General features: G+C 41.9%; 1 protein-coding gene across 1 annotated transcript in view; it reads left to right on the top strand.

Moving 5' to 3' along the window:
• SEZ6L (seizure related 6 homolog like) overlaps positions 1 to 20,328 on the top strand; it is a 3,056,071-nt gene that overhangs the window by 2,664,808 nt on the left and 370,935 nt on the right. The window contains exon 13 of the mRNA XM_044068481.1: positions 1,815 to 2,009. Within this exon, the coding sequence (XP_043924416.1) occupies positions 1,815 to 2,009 (195 nt within the window). The remainder of the gene's footprint in view (positions 1 to 1,814; positions 2,010 to 20,328) is intronic.

Below are 20,328 nucleotides of genomic sequence, written 5' to 3'. Positions count from 1 at the left end.
AACTTGGGCTAGGCTTCTCAATGGTCACCTGGACTGCAAGTTTAGTAACTACCTGTGGATCTGTTTCAAAATAGAGATGTACTTCTCACAGAGATAAGTAGGTAGCAGAGCTTGTGTTTTTTCCCTTGTTTCTCTGGACATCCCAAATTATGACAACACCCCTCCCCCCATCTGCTGCATAGATGCATTCATTCACCCTTTTCTTTGTGGATTTATCATTCCACATCACCATGTCAGGGATCTCTCCTTTTTCTGGAGGAGAATACTTTTTGATTACCTCAACTTGTCATCCAGATTGGAGGTAAGAATTGAGCATCTTGAAGGTTTGAAGATTTATTTTTTTTGCTTGGTCTGCTGCACTCTCTCACAATATATGTACATGCACCCACCTACATGCCATACACACAAAGGTTGGCCGGCACCAAGAGTTCATCCCCATAGCCGGCCTTAGGCACAGGCCAAATAGGCAGCCGCCTAGGGCACCGTTGTAGCAGGGGCACTTTTCCAGTATTTATTTGGTGTAGGTAGACCAGGATGGGGGCACCAGATGGTGTGTTAAGGGGTACTGTGGAGCCTTTTTGCCTAGGGCACCAGTTGACCTAAGGTCGCTCTTGTTCATCCCATATCCAAAGTGTTGAATGATTCCCTATAACTAAGGAGCATCAACATTGCTGCAGACTAGACTGTTGCTCTCCCTCAGGGTGGACAAACCAGCATCAGCCACACAGTCCCACCTTCCCCAGATGACTCTTCCAGTACCTAGGCAGTAACTGAACCTGGATCATCCGTGTCATAGTCAGGGTATTATCGATCTATGCCCTAAGCTTACTTTGTCACAGTTCACATTGTGCTTTTCTGTAGCCTTTGGTATCAATGGACACTCTGACTCGGCACACAGGAAAATTCCCCACATTTGTAATTTTGAAATTTTGGATACTACAGAGTTCTTTGCAGAAATGCACTTCTTGTTAATCTCTCTCTCCAATGCAAACACTTTTTTCTACAGTGCCCTACTCTAAAACACTACCATTGCTGATATGTCCTTGAGTGCATTATTTTGTTTTTAATCTGACTTTAGCAAACAGGTCCATAGTTGACAAATATTGTCTTTGATCTGAGAAGTGAGGAATAAATGATAATCTGTACTCTGACAAAGAGAACGTTGTCAAAAATGACTAACAAACAAAAAAGGTGCTAAGCAATCACCACTAAGAATGTATCCTGTTGTTTTCAGCATGGTTCTAACCTGACATATTTCTTCAGCTTAGTAGTTAAAAGCTAAAAGCTTTTCATTAACATTATCATACCAAGTAGCTTTAGCAGGCATAAAAAACAAAGTCTTTAGTTCCCAGACATTGATGCCTACACAACAATGCTTATTTTTAGCAATAGAGGATTAAACAAAATATCTATAATAGCTTAAATACATACCATCAAATATGCATAATGAATACATTTAAGATTAAACCTGATTGATATTCTGTAAGAATTATAAATGTTGTACTTACATTAAATTAGTAAAGTTGGGACAGATCAGAATTATACAGTCATTCAAGTTCAAAAAATGAAATCTGAGAAACACTAAACCTCATTGAATGGTTGTACTGTCAAATTAACTGCATTACAAACCAGGAAGTTTTCCTTGTATAAATCTTCAGACTGCTTACATGAAGGATTGCTTTGAGATGTGTTTGTGTAACAATAATTAAAATATACTCTGGAGTTAATCAAGAAAGAACTTTGAAAGTCATTTAGAACTGCTGTTTCACATTTCAATACAGTAAATACATAGTCTATTTTTGTTTTATTTTCAGCTGAAGAGTCTTTGGCATGTGACAATCCTGGGTTACCAGATAATGGTTACCAAATTCTTTATAAGCGTCTCTATCTGCCTGGAGAATCCTTAACTTTCATGTGCTACGAGGGGTTTGAGCTAATCGGAGAGGTCACCATTAAATGTATACTAGATCGTCCATCACACTGGAGTGGGCCGCTTCCTATGTGTAAAGGTAAGAAACATGCTTGGGAAAATAATTTCAATGAAATTCATTATTAATTACCATAATCTGTTCATTTTCAACCAACTCTTTTTTTTTCAATCTATATTAGAAGATTTTACCCTTACGAAACACAGGCATTGTAAGGCCCTGTGGAAGTTGTAATAAATAGTTTATTTTTCTTGTTTATTTATTATCCAAACTGTCAACAAATAGTAAACGCTCGACACAAAAACCAAGAACCAAACGTGGAAACGGTTGCTATAAAGGCTGTCTTCCAAAATCACAACACCTCCAATAACTCCACCAAAGTTGATAAAGCTGGAGTTGGAGTTAGTTCTTCTTCCGAAAATGGCTTCTGCTCCGATTCTGATTGGACTGCGTTTTGTTGGTCACTACTCTGGAGTTTTTTGAGTTGGAATTCTCATTATTGTGTTCAGAATCCCCATTACAGTCATCCGTTGCTGTACTAACACTAAGCCTCGTTGTTCGCTGTTGATTGCTATGCATCAGCGAACAACGAGGCTCAGTGTTAGTACAGCAACGGATGACTGTAATGGGGATTCTGAACAAAATAATGAGAATTCCAACTCAAAAAACTCCAGAGTAATGACCAACAAAAACGCAGTCCAAACAAAATCGGAGCAAAAGCCATTTTCAGAAGAAGAACTAACTCCAACTCCAGCTTTATTAACTTTGGTGGAGTTATTGGAGGTGTGATTTTGGAAGACAGCCTTTATAGCAACCGTTTCCACGTTTGGTTCTTTATTTATTATCCAAGTAAACCCATTGGACACGTTGTTTCCTTTTATGGGGGTCCCAAAAATGCTACCTGGTTAAGTGATTTGCTCAGTTAGACTGTTTGCAAATGGAAATTCATGGAATCAAACCCTAGACTACAGGATGGAGCTCATTAAGAGCTTGTAATTTTAATCATCTGAGCTAAACCGGTAGACATTTAAAGCCCTGTTTCCCCTCACAGAAAACTAAGCAAACATGACACTGTTGCTTATAACTCGTATAGCTTAGATTCAAGCTTCTTAAATTATTGTAATTTTTCCATCCTACTGCCTTTAACAGATTTCTGTTAAGGCAACCACTGCCCACATATCTTCAAATGATCAGCACAGAAAGAGGGCCCACAAACATTAGCAGATGAAAAGTAGCAAATGATTTCAAGTACCTTGGTCTCTAGTTGTATCATTCCTTAAATGTTCACTTCCACAAAAAATGGATTACTGTTGAAGTGCTGAATCAATTAAAAATAGCATATGCAGCAACTCCTCCTTTCAGAAACTAGACTTCTAAGCCAACTTCTTCTTCTCAAATTAATTGATGCTTTACCAGTCCTACCCTACGACTTCAGATCTGTAGATTCACTGGCTTGTCAAGCCCAGAAGACCACCAAGGTTTCTCCCTTAAAAGAACAGAGGGGTTTTATCAACAGTGAGTGTGGAATCTTCGTACTTGAGACACTTACCCATAACATTAGTTTCCAAAGCCTCTGCATTTCTCTTACCAGATTATTCAGTATATTCAGTGCTGCTTCTACTTCATATTCCATTACATCTAAAGCGATCTAAAATCGCAAGTGAGGCCAGTAGAAAAAAGGGAGTCTGATTACGGAACAGCATTATGCAACTCATTCCTAGATCTCAGAAACAACTTGGGCATGACAATACTAAAAAACGGATCGGTTTGATCATTTAAAGGAACGAGTTATACGTGGATGTTTAAAGCGAATGACTAGCCTAAACACAATTATTTCTACAAGTAACTGAAATTATGATTTACTATCATATAGCTGTTTGTCTTGTTGATAAAGTAATGCTATGCATGTGTTCCTGTCTTGGTCTTGCAGTACCAAATTCGGTTTATATGATAATGTACTGATATCTAAAATATATGCTCCCACATAGTAAATTCTACTTATAATTTAAAACACGTCATGCATTCTGAATTACTTTTCATAAAGTAAGTTACAATGCTATATGTAGATAGATGGATCATTATTCGTATATGAATCCACAACATCTAGTTGAATGACCATTACACTGAATGACAAATAATTGAACCCAAATGGTTGAAGGTTCCTTTCAATGAAAGAATATTTGGCTGAAAGCCTGTTTAGTTGAATGTAACATAGCTACACACATTTCTGTTAATATAGAAGTAGAAATATGTTGAAGTATTTAAAAAGCTTTACTTGATGACTGGGGGTTATAATTCATAAGCACTGCCAGCCTGACTACTCTCGGTGGTCTTTTCATGTCTCCCCACAGTTACATGACCATGGAGTTAGTATATTTAAATAAAAGGGGGGTGCAGGTTTTTGAATTATTTTCATTTTGTTGCTTTTGACTATGTGATTTTTGATTTATCTAGAATATGATTAAATGGTATTTCAATAAAATGGGTTTTCAACCATTTGGATTAAATCATGTGTCATTCATCCAGATTTCCTACTACTATTATATATTAATTTCAGTGATTTTCCAGTCTCCTTTCTTCCTCCTCCACCATGACTGGAGACTTACTTTAGCACTACCTGCAGGGTAGCCACCATGCATCAACATCTAGTTGCAAATGGACAGTGATATGTAGTGGTGAAAACAGTTATACAATCATGGGTTTCACATTACAGTCTGTCAATTCTCCTCTATTCACATTGGCAACATAGCAAGGTCTACAGCATCAGGGGGGGAAAACAATTGTTTTTTTTTAGAATTACTAATGTCTTCAGTGATGTATAAGTAAGTATAATTTCAAGAGGTTGTGCAAGAATGTCACACAGAGAACTTAGTGCTCTATTTATAAACTTTGTGCAATATAGTCAGGCTTGGCATGTCATACAATAATGTACCAAAGCCCATTTTTGCTCTTAAAGGTAGCAGCACAATGAGGTAAGACAGTTACCCATTGCACAGGTACTGTACTCCTTGCATTCAATATACATACAGATCACCTCCCTCCCTGAGTAAACGCTATTCATAAAGAAGTAGTTTTCGGGGTACCAGCTGGCCCTAATGGAGTCAACGATGGCTATCCAACCATATACTATCTAATAGCCCTGCCTCTTCTAGCGCAGCAATCTTTCTCCTTCTAATATATTGGCTAGTTGACAGAGTTGTGCAACAAATTAGCAATGCTGAGATAAAAAAATAAAGTTCCTTTGCACATTAAGAAAAAAATATGAGTAATAACTTCACCTATGATGCAGACAAAATTGTTTTCTCAACTAAATGTGTCCTGCCCCCTTCCAGTGATGCTGATATGCGTCCCCTAATGGGAACATGCACAGCACTAGACCTCTTCATTATCACAACGTGGTAATGAGCCCAGATCCAGCATCATAAAAGTTGTTTTCTGAATCACTTCTATACAAGCTAGCAGACCACAGCACAGCAGTAACAGGCAGTTTAGTAAGATATTAAATAAATTAGTGAGCTGCCTGTCACTGCCGTGTTGTATAGTGTTATGTAGTGTTGTCTTGCTACAAAGCATTGTCATATATCACATAGTGTACTGGGAATACTTGTTGTTCTGCATAATGGTATCCACTACCTCCATTCATGTTCATGAGTATGGGTACTGTGTGCCAGTGTACAAGAGATACTGCACAAAATATTTATATCCATTGACATTATATATCAATGAATGGCCTAGCTCAAAATTAAGTTGATGTACCTATCTTTATCAAAGTTTTATTTTCCAGCAGGTGTCTCGTTTGTTGATAAATGAAAAGCAATGAAAAGTTAAATGAACTGTGTCTGAGGTGGGAACTTTAGATATTATACAAGAGCTGAGGAAAGAAGTGTCTGAGCAGCAGTTCCAGGATACTGAAATTGTAAGAACAATTTCAGAAACAGTTAGCTCTGTTGTTTTCAGCTGAATTTGAATTACCATATATTCAATTTAGCAGAACTACGAAGACATTCTGAACTCAATAAACATTGTTAGACTACTGTTTATTGGCACTAGACCTGCATTTCATAAAAAGGCTTTGATTTCAGCTGAATGTAGCTAATGCTAGCACTATCAGACCTGATGGCAGTACTGTCCTTCCTAGCAACACATGCATCTCATTGGCAAAGACAACCTCCTACTTACACATACTAATACACACATATACACACCACACACACACAGACACACACACACACACACACACACACACACACACACACACACACGCACACACACACCACACACATGCACACACACACAAACACACACACCATACACGCGTGCGCGCACGCGCGCGCGCACACACACACACACACACATTCTTGCAGTTTCATTCATGTTTGCACAGACACACACACAGAAGCATAATAGGATAAGACAGTTACTACATTGCATAGGCATTGTACTCCATGCACTGAGTAGATATACAACTCATCCCCTTCCTGACTGTACACCATTCGTAAAGAAATAGTTTTCAGATCACCAGTTGGTCCTAATGGGTAAACCATGGAAATCCAACCACATACTATCCAATGACACACTAACATGTACCCCCACCCCCACATCTTCTCTGAACAGGTCTATATCATAACATCAACATTACAGAACCTCGAACTGCATATGGCTGAGACCATATGATACACCCCCTGCAAATTATATATACCAAGTCCAAGATCGCACCACAGTGGGGTAAAGGGTAAATTCCCTGATCACTAATGTACCGCTATCTCAATAGAAACACTTTGAATTTTTGGAAAGTCAAGCATATGGTCTCAACAATATACATTTGACTTTCTGAAAAGTCAGTCTTCTGAAAGAGAACCTCAGTGAACTTACCTGTACTGTGAGTGCTTCTACAGGAGTGAATGGGTGACCACCATCTTTTAAAAGCATTTGCTTTTTTCTCCAACAGTGAAATGTTGCATGGCTGAGTAATTCTGAATCCCAAGCAATATATGATGGGTTTGCCTTGTTTCCATTTTTCTGCCATGTCTTTTGTGTTATATTGCTTGACAGAAGTCAAACTTTCGTGGCATCACTGCTTTTCAGTAGGTGTGCTAGATTCTCAACCTAATTAAGACTAGTAGTGCTATTTATTTTATTTTACTTTATTTATTTGTATGTATTTTCAGGATTGGGCGGTCAAGGTAAAAAAAAAAAAACACTTTTCAGCAGAGTCCCAGGGAGAAAAGCTTCAAAGAAACTCAAGACAATAATAATTGCAATGAAAATACAGAAATATAAAATAAAAATTACAGTGAAAAATACAGAAGTATAAAATACAGAAAAATGCAAAATACATAGTTACAGTAAATGCAAAAACAAGGTTACAAAAATAATTAAAAAATCTAGAAAAGTAAAAATACAACAATCTTTTTTTCCATTGTGAAAACATAGACATTGTACATCCATCCATCCATTCATCCTCAACCCCTTTTTTCACATTTTTTGCACATGGGGTCAGGGTGTCACTTCAACAATGACAATCATCTAGAACACTGCTACCTGGCTAGCCCTGCCATAAATAGGCATGGTATATTATGGGTTTATATTTTGGCAAAAGAAGGCTATGTCTTGTCATATGAGCTAGCTGCAGGGAGCAGCTACTTATATCTGTCAACAATGAGTAGCTACTGGTATCATGTAACTATGTTATTAACATGTTTGTGAGGACAGAGTGAAGTATAAGGTATGCCAGAAGGGTGAAAGGGGAATAACAGTGTCTGTTTGTAGGACAGGAAGGATGTAATGAGAAAGTAGGGTTTCAGGAGGGGGGGGGGAGGGAGAAGGATACAGTCAGGTGCATATGTAAGAGACAACTACAGAGAACTGAATGGAAGAAAAGAGAAGACAGGAAATACTGACAGGATGGTATTGATAAGAGTAGAAGGAAACTGGAAAGCAGGGAAGCAGAGTATTTAGACTAAGTGCAACGTTTAGCTCACTGGAAAAGTAGGGAGATAAGTATATGTTGTCAAGGTAAGACAGAAGTTTGGGTAGGAGCTAGGTAACTTAGGTGTAGTACAAAAGCACAGCCATGTGACCATGAGATGTTGCTTTAGTTGTCTGTTAATGGATTTTGTGTTTTCATTAGTATGAGAGAGAGAGGGATGGAATTCCATATTTTGGAGACATGCTGGGAGTGGATAAGAAGAAATCATTGCATTTCTCATGGACAATGCTAATAACATATAACCAGTGGTGGCATGTGCATGCCTGCAGCTGGGGGAGGAGAAGACCATGAAAGTGAAACTATGGTGTTAAGTAGCTGTGATGTTCATAGCTGGAGAACTTCTGCATTATAAGATGCTATCTTTTTTTGAATGTATGAACTGCTGCATTATCAAATGTGATGCCCCACCACTGGCAACAGTGATCAAGGAGCCTCAATCCACATCAATAGCCAGTGGTGGACGTACATTTGCAGGATGACAGGCACAGACACAGTATTTCCAGATGCAGCTCACTGCATCAAGTGCAATTTCCCTTAAGAACACAGAGACCACAGTCAATTCATGTCTGCTTCCTCCCTCTTTCTCCAGCTCCCCAATAAGAATCCCCGCTGGCACAGCTATATAGCCGAGTTCTCAGCTGAGTGACCAAGCCAAGACCTCCAGCACCTTCTCTGTCCAACTAGTGCTTCATGTCCCTGTCTAAGTAGCTGACACACACATACTTTGAGGTTTGAGTTATACACACACACACACACACACACACACACACACACACACACCTGGGAATGGTTGGCACAGGTTTACTAAATATGCCTTCTTCTGCCCAGAGTATAAGGTAGTTTCCCCTGCCACCAACCACACCTTATCAGCTACTTTAAGGCCCTTAGCAAAGGGTGTCCAATCTTACTGTGTAATGTTACTATCAATACAAATGGTAGTTTGATCAAGAGCAAGGCTATTAGGAGTGGCCTACACAGTGTCACCAAATAAATATACAAGTACTCTCTGAACTTAAATATGTCTCACAAAGATCAGCCACAATGAAATGTTTAAATATATTTAATAATAAATAATAAAAGTACAAGGCAATGCTAAATATATATGTGTAGTCATATCAGAGTTCAAAATCACAGGAAATATTTAAAACAACATTGCAGGACAGTCTCAAATATGTAAGCTAAGCATTGCTATATTACTGACTATATCTAAAAAGAATTATACTGTACCCTAGAACACTAACTTCGGAGAAAGCAAGGCAAATGTGTGGTGAATGGGTCTTCTTGTCAGGTCTAAGACAGACTACAAAATGCTATCTCTCTCTCAGAGACTTCCCAAATTAATATTTCAAATATCACTACTGGGATAGCTTGCAGAATGACATCATTTCTTATCATCTGATTCTATCCTAGGTAAAATTTTGCTGCTGAAAGCTAGCAGTATTTAGCATCCACCTGTGAAAATACATAGTTCTCAGATCTTTTGGCAAATGGTGGAAGTTGTAAACTAATTTACATTCCTCCACCTTTAAAGACAATACAGAAAACTTCTCTAGTACACACATTATGTCTGTTGCTGCACTGAAACTGAAAGATAACCCCCAGGATTCAGCAAGCTCTGTACAGTGTGCAGGAATACTACAAGAGCTGCTGCACACAATATGGCCAACGAGCAATCCAGGAATGAGCTCCTGGGACGTGCACTAGTGCTCCTACACTATTCCTTCATGGACACAGCTCCTGTATGCTAAGTACCCCATTTTCTGGTGAAAACCATGCAAAGTAGGTGAATTAGTGATCCAGGAAGCAGGCAGGCATCTGTGCAGGAATAGTGTAACCTGCATAAATGTATTTGGTTACTTACCGAATACATTTCTGCAAATTACAAAACGGAGGTATGACATCCCCAAAGAAAGCATGTATTCAATGTAGTAGGCATATGAATGGCCAAATATATGGCCATTGGCATGAAAAATAGTTGCAAAATTATAAAAAAATAACTTCTATTTTTTTTGACCGATTTCAGCAGTTTAAGTGTAGGGCAGCGGTGTACAAGCGGGATTAGCCCGAAAATAATGAAAAAAGTTGGAAATAAGCTTTTAAACCAAAATCAACATTCTGCCATAATAGTCAATGGCATGCATAAGACAACAATACCATGGAATAGTGGTTGCTAAGGGGGAAGGCTGAGTGTCAGTTTTGTAACCATGCATTAGCAGTCAGTTTTATGCAAATGAGGGGATTGATACTGAATCACAAATTTCCCCTCAGTGTTAACTTGCACCCAACCATGTAGGTGCAGCAACACCATGGTATAAGCATAAGAGGTAGATGACCTCATTAGGGGGAGTATTATGCATGATGTAAGCTTATTGCAGCTCTGTGGCCCGTGTATGCCCTTAGCTAAGCACAGCTAAGGAATGGGGGGTGTCTGAGGCAGTCTAGCAGTGTTTACATTGCCTAAATGGGTGTGGGAGCCATGCACTGGGTTTTAAAAAAAAAACAGGAAATAGCAGCTCTGTTCACATCTGAACACTGGGTATGAGCGGCACACCTCAGGGCATAGCTGGCAGGTGAAATCTATCAGAATCAACCAATTATACAGGCAGCAGCCCAGCCCAGCACACTATTATAAACTATGCAAACACCTTTCACTCTGATTTTTCCCACAAACTCTATACCACTGGTGTACACAGATGGGGAAATTTTACCTGACAAAACTAACAAAATGATAGGGGCTGCTGTCGCTCTCATACGTCAATATGTGGAAGAGGTTGAGGGTGGTGAGAATGAGAATGCTGATGACTAACCCACAGTGAGGAGAAGGAGAAGAGTGTACAGACCCAGGGTAACCTACCAGGGGCTACATGAGCTGGAGATAGTGAAGCACTATAGGGTGGACAGGGACATCCTACAGCAAATTGTTGAGCTGTGCCGGCCACGCCTCACACACAGAACCAACAGAGGGGAACCCATCCCAGTGGATACCAAGGTATGTGTAGGCTTACGAATACTAGCCACAGGTACCTTCCAAAGACCAACTGGGGATATCATGGGGATCTCACAGGCACCGGCATCCAGGGTACTCCACCAGTTCCTGGGTGTCATGTCAGCACATCCCAGTGAGCACATATATTTCCTCAACACCCATGAGGCATTGACCAGCAATATGCGTCTCTTCCACCAAATAGCAGAATACCCTGGGGTAGTGGGTGCTGTAGACTACACACACATATACATCAAAGCACCACCCAGTGAGCGGGGTAGGCTCTACATAAACTGCAAGGGCTTCCCCTCCATCAACTTCCAGGTCATGTGCGATGCCCAGGGCATTATCATGAATGTGTGTGCTGGCAGCCTTGGAAGCTATCACGACTCCTGCATCTTTCATATGACACAGCTGTACCAGAGATTTGCCAGTGGGGACATCCCATATGGCCACCTAGTGGGGGATGCTGGTTATGCACTGGAGCCGTGGCTGATGACACCCATCAGAAATGCACACATACCCAAACAAAAACTCCATAATGAAGCACACGCACAAACCAGAATCATAATAGAGCATGTGTTTGGGATGCTCATGTCATGGTTCCGGTGCCTGGACATATCCAGTAGAGCCTTGCAGTACTCTCCAGCTATATGTACACAAATTTTCATTGTATGTGCCATGCTACACAATATGATCCTGCGGAAACACCTGCAGCAGGAACAGCATGGGGCAGGACCACACAGCCTCCTATTGCCAAGGCCAGCACAGGCACAGAGTGACTCAGAGTAGGAACAACCTGAGCCTGCTCATGTAGGCAGAAGAAGGTGTCCAAACTATTCCCAGACTTTGGCAAAGAGGCAATGCATAGCACATACACTGACACAGTAGGGACCCAGGGAATGACACCTCTCTCTGACTCGCACATACAGTAAAAGGGATGACAAACATGACACTACCTGTGCGTTACCATTTATAGGGAGTGTACTATGTGCATCTGACATAGCCAGCCCTCCAGCACCATCCTCAATACTGGCACAGCCACAAGGTAAGTCACTCTTCCTATCAATTGCTGAATGGAGTAGTATGTTCTGCTAGTTGTATCTATGGTATGGATGTGAGCATGCAAGGGAATCGGGTGGTTGAATGAGATGGCAGCAGATAGTGGACACCTATATGGGTAGCATGAAATCCATAACAAATGCTGGTGTCAACAAAGTAGGCAGTACTAGACAAGGTGACAAATCCCACTGCAGTACATGTGGTGGTCCAAAGGACACACACATGCATGTCAGTGAGGCTCACATACCCAACAACAGCCTCAGCCAGCAGGACAGGTGCAAATGATCATAAAGAAAGGCTGTGCTAAGGCCTCCAATTGATGGCAATGGAGGACACCCCCTTCCAGACCTACACAGACAGACTACAACAGGTCTGGCAGTTGTATGTTAGTTCTGAAATGTAAGAAATTTGAAACTGAAATATAGGTGAATAAAACCTAAGATCTGTACTCTAATGATATGCCTCTAGTCAGCATGATAGGTCAGAATACAAAACAAAATGGAAGCCAACAGAATACCTGAAATACCAGTACAGTCATACCAAATGTTTACAGATTTCAGGTGTGCCCCCCCCCCAATCCTATGTAGAAATGCAGTAACATGTACATGTGAGTTTAATAACAGTGGAGCACAAATTACCTGAGCTGGCCCAATTTACAGGATAGATTGTTGCATGTGTACAATATGTAGGGGTCTGTGTGTTAGGTTGTTGTGTGTTGTATATTGTGTGGAAGTGGTCAGCATGTAGGCATGGAGGGTTGTGTCTTGGTGGCCTATGGCCAGTACTGTTGATGACAGGGCCATGTTCTGACAACCGCAGTGCCAACCACAATGCAGCCCAGCAAGAGCCAGTTCAACAGTCATCTATACTCACTTTTCAGATTTCAATATCATTTTCAGCTGTGCACTTGCTTTGCTTCATTTAAAAAGTTTTAAATTGCTAATTTTGTAGAGTTTTAATTGCATTTACTGTTTAGGACTACACACTCAGCTTTGCTTGTCTCAGGACTTTATTTTCTGTGCTCAGAGCTATCCAGACCTTGCTGTGGTCAAGGGAAGTCCTACTGCCTACTAATGGGACTGGTGAGCATTGTACTGCCTATGTAATGCTAGAGGAGTGGTTTCCAGCTCTGAAATTGTAATTTTATTAGCCTTTTTCGGCTGATTTCTATCCCTTTCAACTTTCTGGCTTAAAAACACGTGTGTTTGCACATTTTTCACATCGTGCAGCACTGCGAGGCTACAGTTAAACTATTCCAGGTGCCAGAAAGTCTGCTCTTCAAATTTTCCCTTAAAACTAGCTGGTTTCTCAGTAGTAGACTAAAATCTGAACCCTGTGATTAGCACTTGCTCTAGAACATGCTGGAAAGAACTAGGAAGCCTGAAACTGATACAAGCACTCAGCTCTCCTTGTCAATAAGGAGAAATTAATCATAGGCACTAAACAGCCTATAATTGCAAAGTACCTTGCAAAGGTAAGGGAAAACAGCTCTTAAACTTTACAAAAAAGCACCTAAACAGGCATGTCCAAGGGTCAGCTTCCAGTGATTTCTCCTGTCCACCTGGTGAATCTGGGCATACTGGGGCAATGCGGCAACTGCCTCATGTATACAGACAATCCTCTCCTCCTACCACCCAACACTACAACCTGCAAGAGATGCACTTGCATAGCCAAACTGGAAGCAAAGCTCTCTCCAGCCAAGATTGTGCTAGATAGTCAAAAGGAAAAGGTTAACACCTGCATTACACCTCAAGCAACTCATAGCCCTTCAAAACCCACACCATCAACACCCGCACATAGCAACACCCACACATAGCAACACTAAACCCATATATACGGAGGCCCTTAACATTAACCTGCCCAAGCAACAAGGATCTCCAAAGCCAAAACGCAAACAAACACCAGTCACAACCAAAGTGATACATAGCTCACAACACCAGTGTGCCACGCAACAACAGCCCCTAAGGCAAGACAATGTACCCAACACTTTAGTCATAATTGACTCTATTGTCAGGCACACTGATGTCCCACTCACCAGGCTGAACAAGGAGAAAATTACAGTCAGCTGCCTGTCGGGTGCCAGGATCCGCCACATAACACATGCACTCAAGTCACTCCATAACAAGTACAAATATGACCCTGTCATTGTCCATGCTGGAGTGAATGACTTGAGACATGCCTCCATGGACTACATGAAAAGAGACATGGAAGAGCTCTTGGATCATGTGACCCAGGCAGGTATGACCCTAGCCCTGAGTAGCATCCTGCCTTTGCCCAGAATGATACCACAGTATAAGGACAAAACAATTGACTTCAACAATTGGCTAAGCTTCTGGTGTCATTCAAAGGGGATCCAGTATTTGTCTGCCTGGGAAGACACGATCGACAAACCACGATGCTTTGCCAGAGATGGTCTGCACCTGTCACCCCTGGGATTCAGGTTACTGGCTAAAGCTCTTGTCACCCCTATAGTGCCTTTTTTTAGGCAAGGTTCAAAGGATAAAACCACCACCGTAACAGATACAAGCATGCAAAATCTGAAGGTAATGCTACTCAATGCTAGAAGTCTAAACCTAAAAATGCACTCTCTCGAGGCACTCCAAAAAATGGAGAACATCGATATCTGTGCAGTAACTGAGACCTGGTTCAAGGCTCCAGAGAGCACCCCTGCAATACCAAGCTACAATTCTTACCACACTTTTCGGCCACAAAACCAAGACCGAAACACTAAAGGTGGAGGAGTGTCCATATTCACCAAGGATATTCACACCTCCAGGCTAGTTGCTCAACAGAATGCATCTGAAATTCTCCAGGTGCAACTAACACTAGGTAAGACTGCAATCCAAATTGTAACTTGTTACAGATCCCCCACCATGCCCCAAGATTCTCACTACACCTTTCTAAACATACTGGAAAATATTAAGATACAACCAAACACCCTAATACTGGGTGATTTCAACTACCCTGCCATTAATTGGGAAAACTACTCGGGTACCAACTCCTTTTCCCAATGGTTCTTGGAATTCATAAATTCCAACGCCCTGGATCAACTAATCCATTTTCCCACCAGGGGCTGCAATATCCTAGACCTGCTCATTACCAACATGGAAGATAGATGCTCCACACCAGTGGTCACCCCCTCATTGGTCAGGTCTGACCATAAGCAAATCACCCTTGACATCCACATCCCACCCCCACCCCCCAGTAAGGAAACCTCCTTAAAAAACTTCTCCAACGCCAACTTCATGCTACTGAAGTCAGAAGTGACAAACTTCACAACACCCACGCAGATGGGATCTGGAAGTTCGACTGCAGAATCCTACACTAAGGCACTGTATGAGCACATCCACTAGTGCATGAATTGTGCCATCCCAAATAGAACCAAGATGCTCTTCTCCAAAAAAAGGAAGCCAATCTGGTGGTCCCCTGCTATAAACAAACTATACAACAGAAGGAAGAAACTGTTGCAGAAAAGAAGAATATCCCAGGATGCAAAAAACTCCCTCACCAGCCTCAATAAGAAGCTGAGATCCCTCATAAAATCCTCAAAAGCTAGTTACAAAAATAAAATTGCCAAAGATTCCAAAGACTATCACAAGGCATTCTATAGTTACGTCAAGTATCTAAATGGCAATGCTCAGATCTGCTCTGAGCTACAACAGAATGGCATTAAATATACTGATCCCAAGGATATTGCCAATATCCTGGCAGATCAATTTAGTGCCAACTTCACCCCCCTCTCACCCCATAAAGGGCCGATCTCCATACCAAAAGATTGCCAAATTCCGATAATCATGGCCACACAGGTAGAAACCGCACTCTCCAAAGCTAAGAATACAGCATCCATGGACAGATGACATCCCAGGCTGTGTACTACTGAACTACAAACTGGCACTGCACCTTCCTCATGTTAGTTCATATCTAATCATAGCTCACTACAGGCTTTGTTGTGCCTGTGGTGTGTTGCACTCACAGTATCCCACTCCAGGAAGGGAGGATCACCTTGGATCCACATCCTATCACCATCCCATCAGTCTGACAAGCGCCTGATCCAGCAAAGGATGGAATCACATCATGGAACTTATAAACAAAGAAACCACCAAGTTTGGCAACTTTGGGTTTTGGGTTTGCCAAATTGGCTCCTGAATTCTTTGGACCTCTTCGAATCAGTCTCTGAGTTTGAAACAGTCTCAGTCTCCCGGGTCTATCCCTCAGCTTTGCCAAGGCCATTGACACTATCCCCTGGAATCATCTCCCCTAAACTGGGATATAGCTCCTTAATCTACTGCCTCTGATGGGAGCTGGGCTGCCCAGACTGTAAAAGTAGCCAACTCAAAATCCAGCTCCAGACAAGTGACAAGTGGTCACTCAGGGTTCAGTCCTCAGACTCTTGTTGTTTGGCATCTACTTTCTCTGAAGTACAGGGCCCATTCTGGGGATTCTGTCTAACAAAAGTTTGCAGATGACTGCAAACTAGGAGCCATTAAATGATGCCCATAATGATCCAGCAGGGCTACAAAGCCTTACAGAAACAGAATGCCAAGAAATGTATAGTTATCCCTTTGGAAAAAACATGTACCCATGAATTACCACATAGGTGGCAGGACAGTAAACATCGAAAGTGTGATGAGAGACTTAGGGACACAGGTGGACAGTGGTCTCACTTTCGATAAACCACATCCACAACAGTCAGGAAAATCTTCTATGTGGCACACCTCATCACTAAGGGCTTTTCATCCAGAAAAAAGGAGGTCATTGTCCCACCATACTCATCCCTCATTAGACCCATTATAGAGTATAATGCCCCATTTGGTATGTACCTCACAAGACATCTGCAACAGCTGGAAAGGCCACAGGAATACCTCACTAAAAGAATCACAGGCCTAAAGCAGATGTCATATGCTGACCGTCTAAAAACTCCAGCAAGGCCATGTCAAACCCTGAGCTGTTGGACATGCTCCACTTAAAGAAATCCCAATCCCTCAGAGCCACACACTATCATCACAATGAACGAAACATGCTGGAGGATAGGTTCCTGACCCAGAGACTCTGGAATAGACTGCCCATACATGTCAAGCAGAGCGCCTCATTGGCCCTCTTCAAAAGGAACCTTGATGATTGGATGGGAGATAGGAAATTCACCCCAGGGATCATGTCAGTCACCCTGCTAGACAGGGGCCCAGAGAGGTAAATATTGTGGGAAGAAATATCCAGGGAATTGTTATGGCTAGGCTTGTATAGGCCTTAGAGCCGATAGCCTAGTACCAACCTATGAACCTATGTCACCATCTGAAAGATGATGCCATGAATGTGGGCCCAGACATACACACAGTACACAGGTGGAAGTACCCTATACAGAGTACATAAAATTTAACTGTCAGCTGCACATACCTTTGGAATTGTACATACAGGTTAGCAGTACATTAGTTGTTTGTGTAGTATGGAATACTGATGTAGTCTGGTCAATCACTGGCAGACCACAAAAGGCACAGTTATGAAGTAATGAGAGACAGCCTATGTCCCCGCACAAGGCAGCATAAGGGGAATGTCCCAGGTATATTTGTGAGTCAGCTGCAAGAAGCTTCCATATCACACATGCACTCAGCTCACCCCAACATCAGCCACAGGTTTATCACAGGTCATATCCCTGCTGTTGGGAATGAGTACAGTATGACCCCCACTTCTGTATGGGAATACCCACAGAATGCAGCATGCTGAAGAGGTGTCCCATGCAGGTGTTTCCCTAGTTGTAAGAAGCACCCTGCCAGCATCCAGAACAATGGATTAATATGGACAGGAACTATTGCCATTAACACCTCGCACACTTACCCAGTCACCCCAGGAGAATCCAGTGGCTCACAGCCTGGGACTGTAGGAGTGACAGAATGCACTGGCCTGCTACAGATGACCTGCATCACTACCAAATGCCCTACAGTCCTCTCTCAAAGGCCTGTGCCTCGCCCATACTGCCAATGTATGTTATCTCATGGAGTCCCAACTAAAAACATAACACAGTCCACAGAACACAAATGCAAGGCCATGTCGACAAATCCCAGTAGCATGCCCACCATGTCCTACTGCATGAACTGTGGACCAACCCCTAAATACCGCTGGGATGAAGGGACAACTAATGGGATACTTCTCAGATATCACTCACATAATGTTAGGAAGAGGATAGAATAACAGAGTGGGGGGTGTAGAAGCATGGACGTCATGGAGTGTGTGAAGTCTGAAACTCTGATGTGTGCCCATACAACCCCTGCCTGCAAACCCAGTAATGGGTGGCTACAAACCTGCTTGTAAACCACAATGTGAAGGGGAAATGACCAGATATATGAGCCCTGCCTCTAGGTAACCTGGGTGAATCTGTACAGCTGAGAGGTATGGCAACAGCAGGATATGGCCATTCTGTTATGTCGATAGATGTACAAGCAGGGGATCCTCAGCCACCACAGTACCAAGGTGCTGGACCATTTACACAGACCCATCAGCAAGTGTCTGCAGCTACCCCTCCAGAATGGCATGAGTGTGCAAGAATATGTAGGCTGCAGACCACAATACTGGACACAGCTTCATTCATCTTGTATTTCCCAGGAAATAACTGTGAGCAAATAAGTATATCTGTCAGTAGTTGATGACATAATACATCACAGTGTAAAATAGTACATATGTCTGAATATCTCTGCTAACACCAATCATGTAACACAAGCAGCACAGACACAATAGTTACAGTATCCCACTATCTTTCGCCCATTGTAACTCCATATTGTCAACCTATCTACAGATATCCTGTAGAAACAGGTTTCTAGCTGTAGGCGTAGAACACAAAATCCTGGACTGGAGTACAACCTACCTAGAATGGATTCACACACTCAATACAGAAGGTCATACTGGGCATGCTCCCACACTTAGAGAAATGAAGCCCATGTCTGACAACAACAGTGGATTATACATATCTGTCAGTCACAGATGTCTGTGCACACACACACCACATTGCACACCATTCATGCTTTGCCCACACATTGGATAGGAATACTCAAACATTTCCAAGGCCAACACACTATAATAGGTCAAACATACACACAGAGATGTGGGGAAGAGAGAGACAGACAGTGGCAGAGAGATTTCCATCATGAGGCATGTCCCACTCATCACACATCCAAATGGCCAATATCACATGATGTGCCAATGTCAATCACTGTAGACATTTGCTTTTTGTAGCCCTCAGCCCTATAGTGTCTGTGGTGCTTGTGATAACTGTGTAACATGATAGTACAAATCAATATTCATCTAGCATTTGTATACCCAGTCCTGTCAAATGTAAAGTTGTGTGTGACTGAGTGGTGTGTGTGTGTTTCCAGAGGAATGGTTTATGGCCCATTCACACACACTGCACTTCCCATTGCCCATGTTAGCACTCATGCTGATGTCAGTCACCTTAAAATAATCCTCTGGCCATGTTTTAGACCCATATGCTGTATGGCACTTGCAAAAACTGCATAATGCTGTAGTTTAACATACTAGTTAGCTAGAAGGTCTAATCCCAGACATGGCAACTGTGGAACTCTATGTGTGTGTGTGTGTGTGTGTGTGTGTGTGTGTGTGTGGAGATTAATGATTTTGAGGCCATTCATAGTCACTACACCTCCCATTGCCCTGCTTTAGCAAGCCTGCTGATGTCAGTCACCTTGAAATACCCCTTTGGATAAGGGCTAACCCTATAAGCTCCATGGTGATAACTGCGTAATGCTATAGTGTAACATACTAATTAGGTAGGATAATGCTATACTGTAACATACTAATTAGGTGGGAGTTCTAATCCTAGACATGGCAACTGTGGAACTGTGAGAGAGTGTGTGTGTTCTTGATAATACCTGATATTATGGACATTCACACTTACTACTCTCCCCTTACCCCTCCTTTAGCACTGCTGCTGATGTTAGTCACCTTCAAAGATACCTGTGGAGAGCTCTTCAACATGTAAGTTCCATGGCATGTGCCATAAATGTGAAACAATGTAGTAGCAGTAACTACACAGGTATGGATCTGAAGCTCATCTGTGGCAAGTGTTTATGTGTGTACCTCAAAGATTTTGGCCCCATTTACACCCAGTACACATCTCAGAGCCTGACTTTAGCAGTCCTGCAGCTATCATCCACCTTAGAAGTACCTGTTGCCAACCCTAAACCATGTCAGGTCAGTGGTGCATGTGGTAAATGCGTAACATAATGGTCTGTAAAGATTGTTAGAGGTTTGAACCTCACCCCTGGAAAATGTAAATGTATGTTTAGGGTAAAATTATTTTTGGGATCTCTCACCCACTACATTTACAAGGGCTGGTGATATTCCTCACTTTAGAAGTACCT

This window comes from Protopterus annectens, chromosome 4.part0 (genome assembly GCF_019279795.1).
Source record: "Protopterus annectens isolate FY-2018-M chromosome 4.part0, PAN1.0, whole genome shotgun sequence".
NCBI classification, from domain to species: Eukaryota; Metazoa; Chordata; order Ceratodontiformes; family Protopteridae; genus Protopterus; species Protopterus annectens.
The sequence above is the reverse complement of the archived record's forward strand: the minus strand, read 5'-3'. Positions and strand labels throughout refer to the sequence as shown.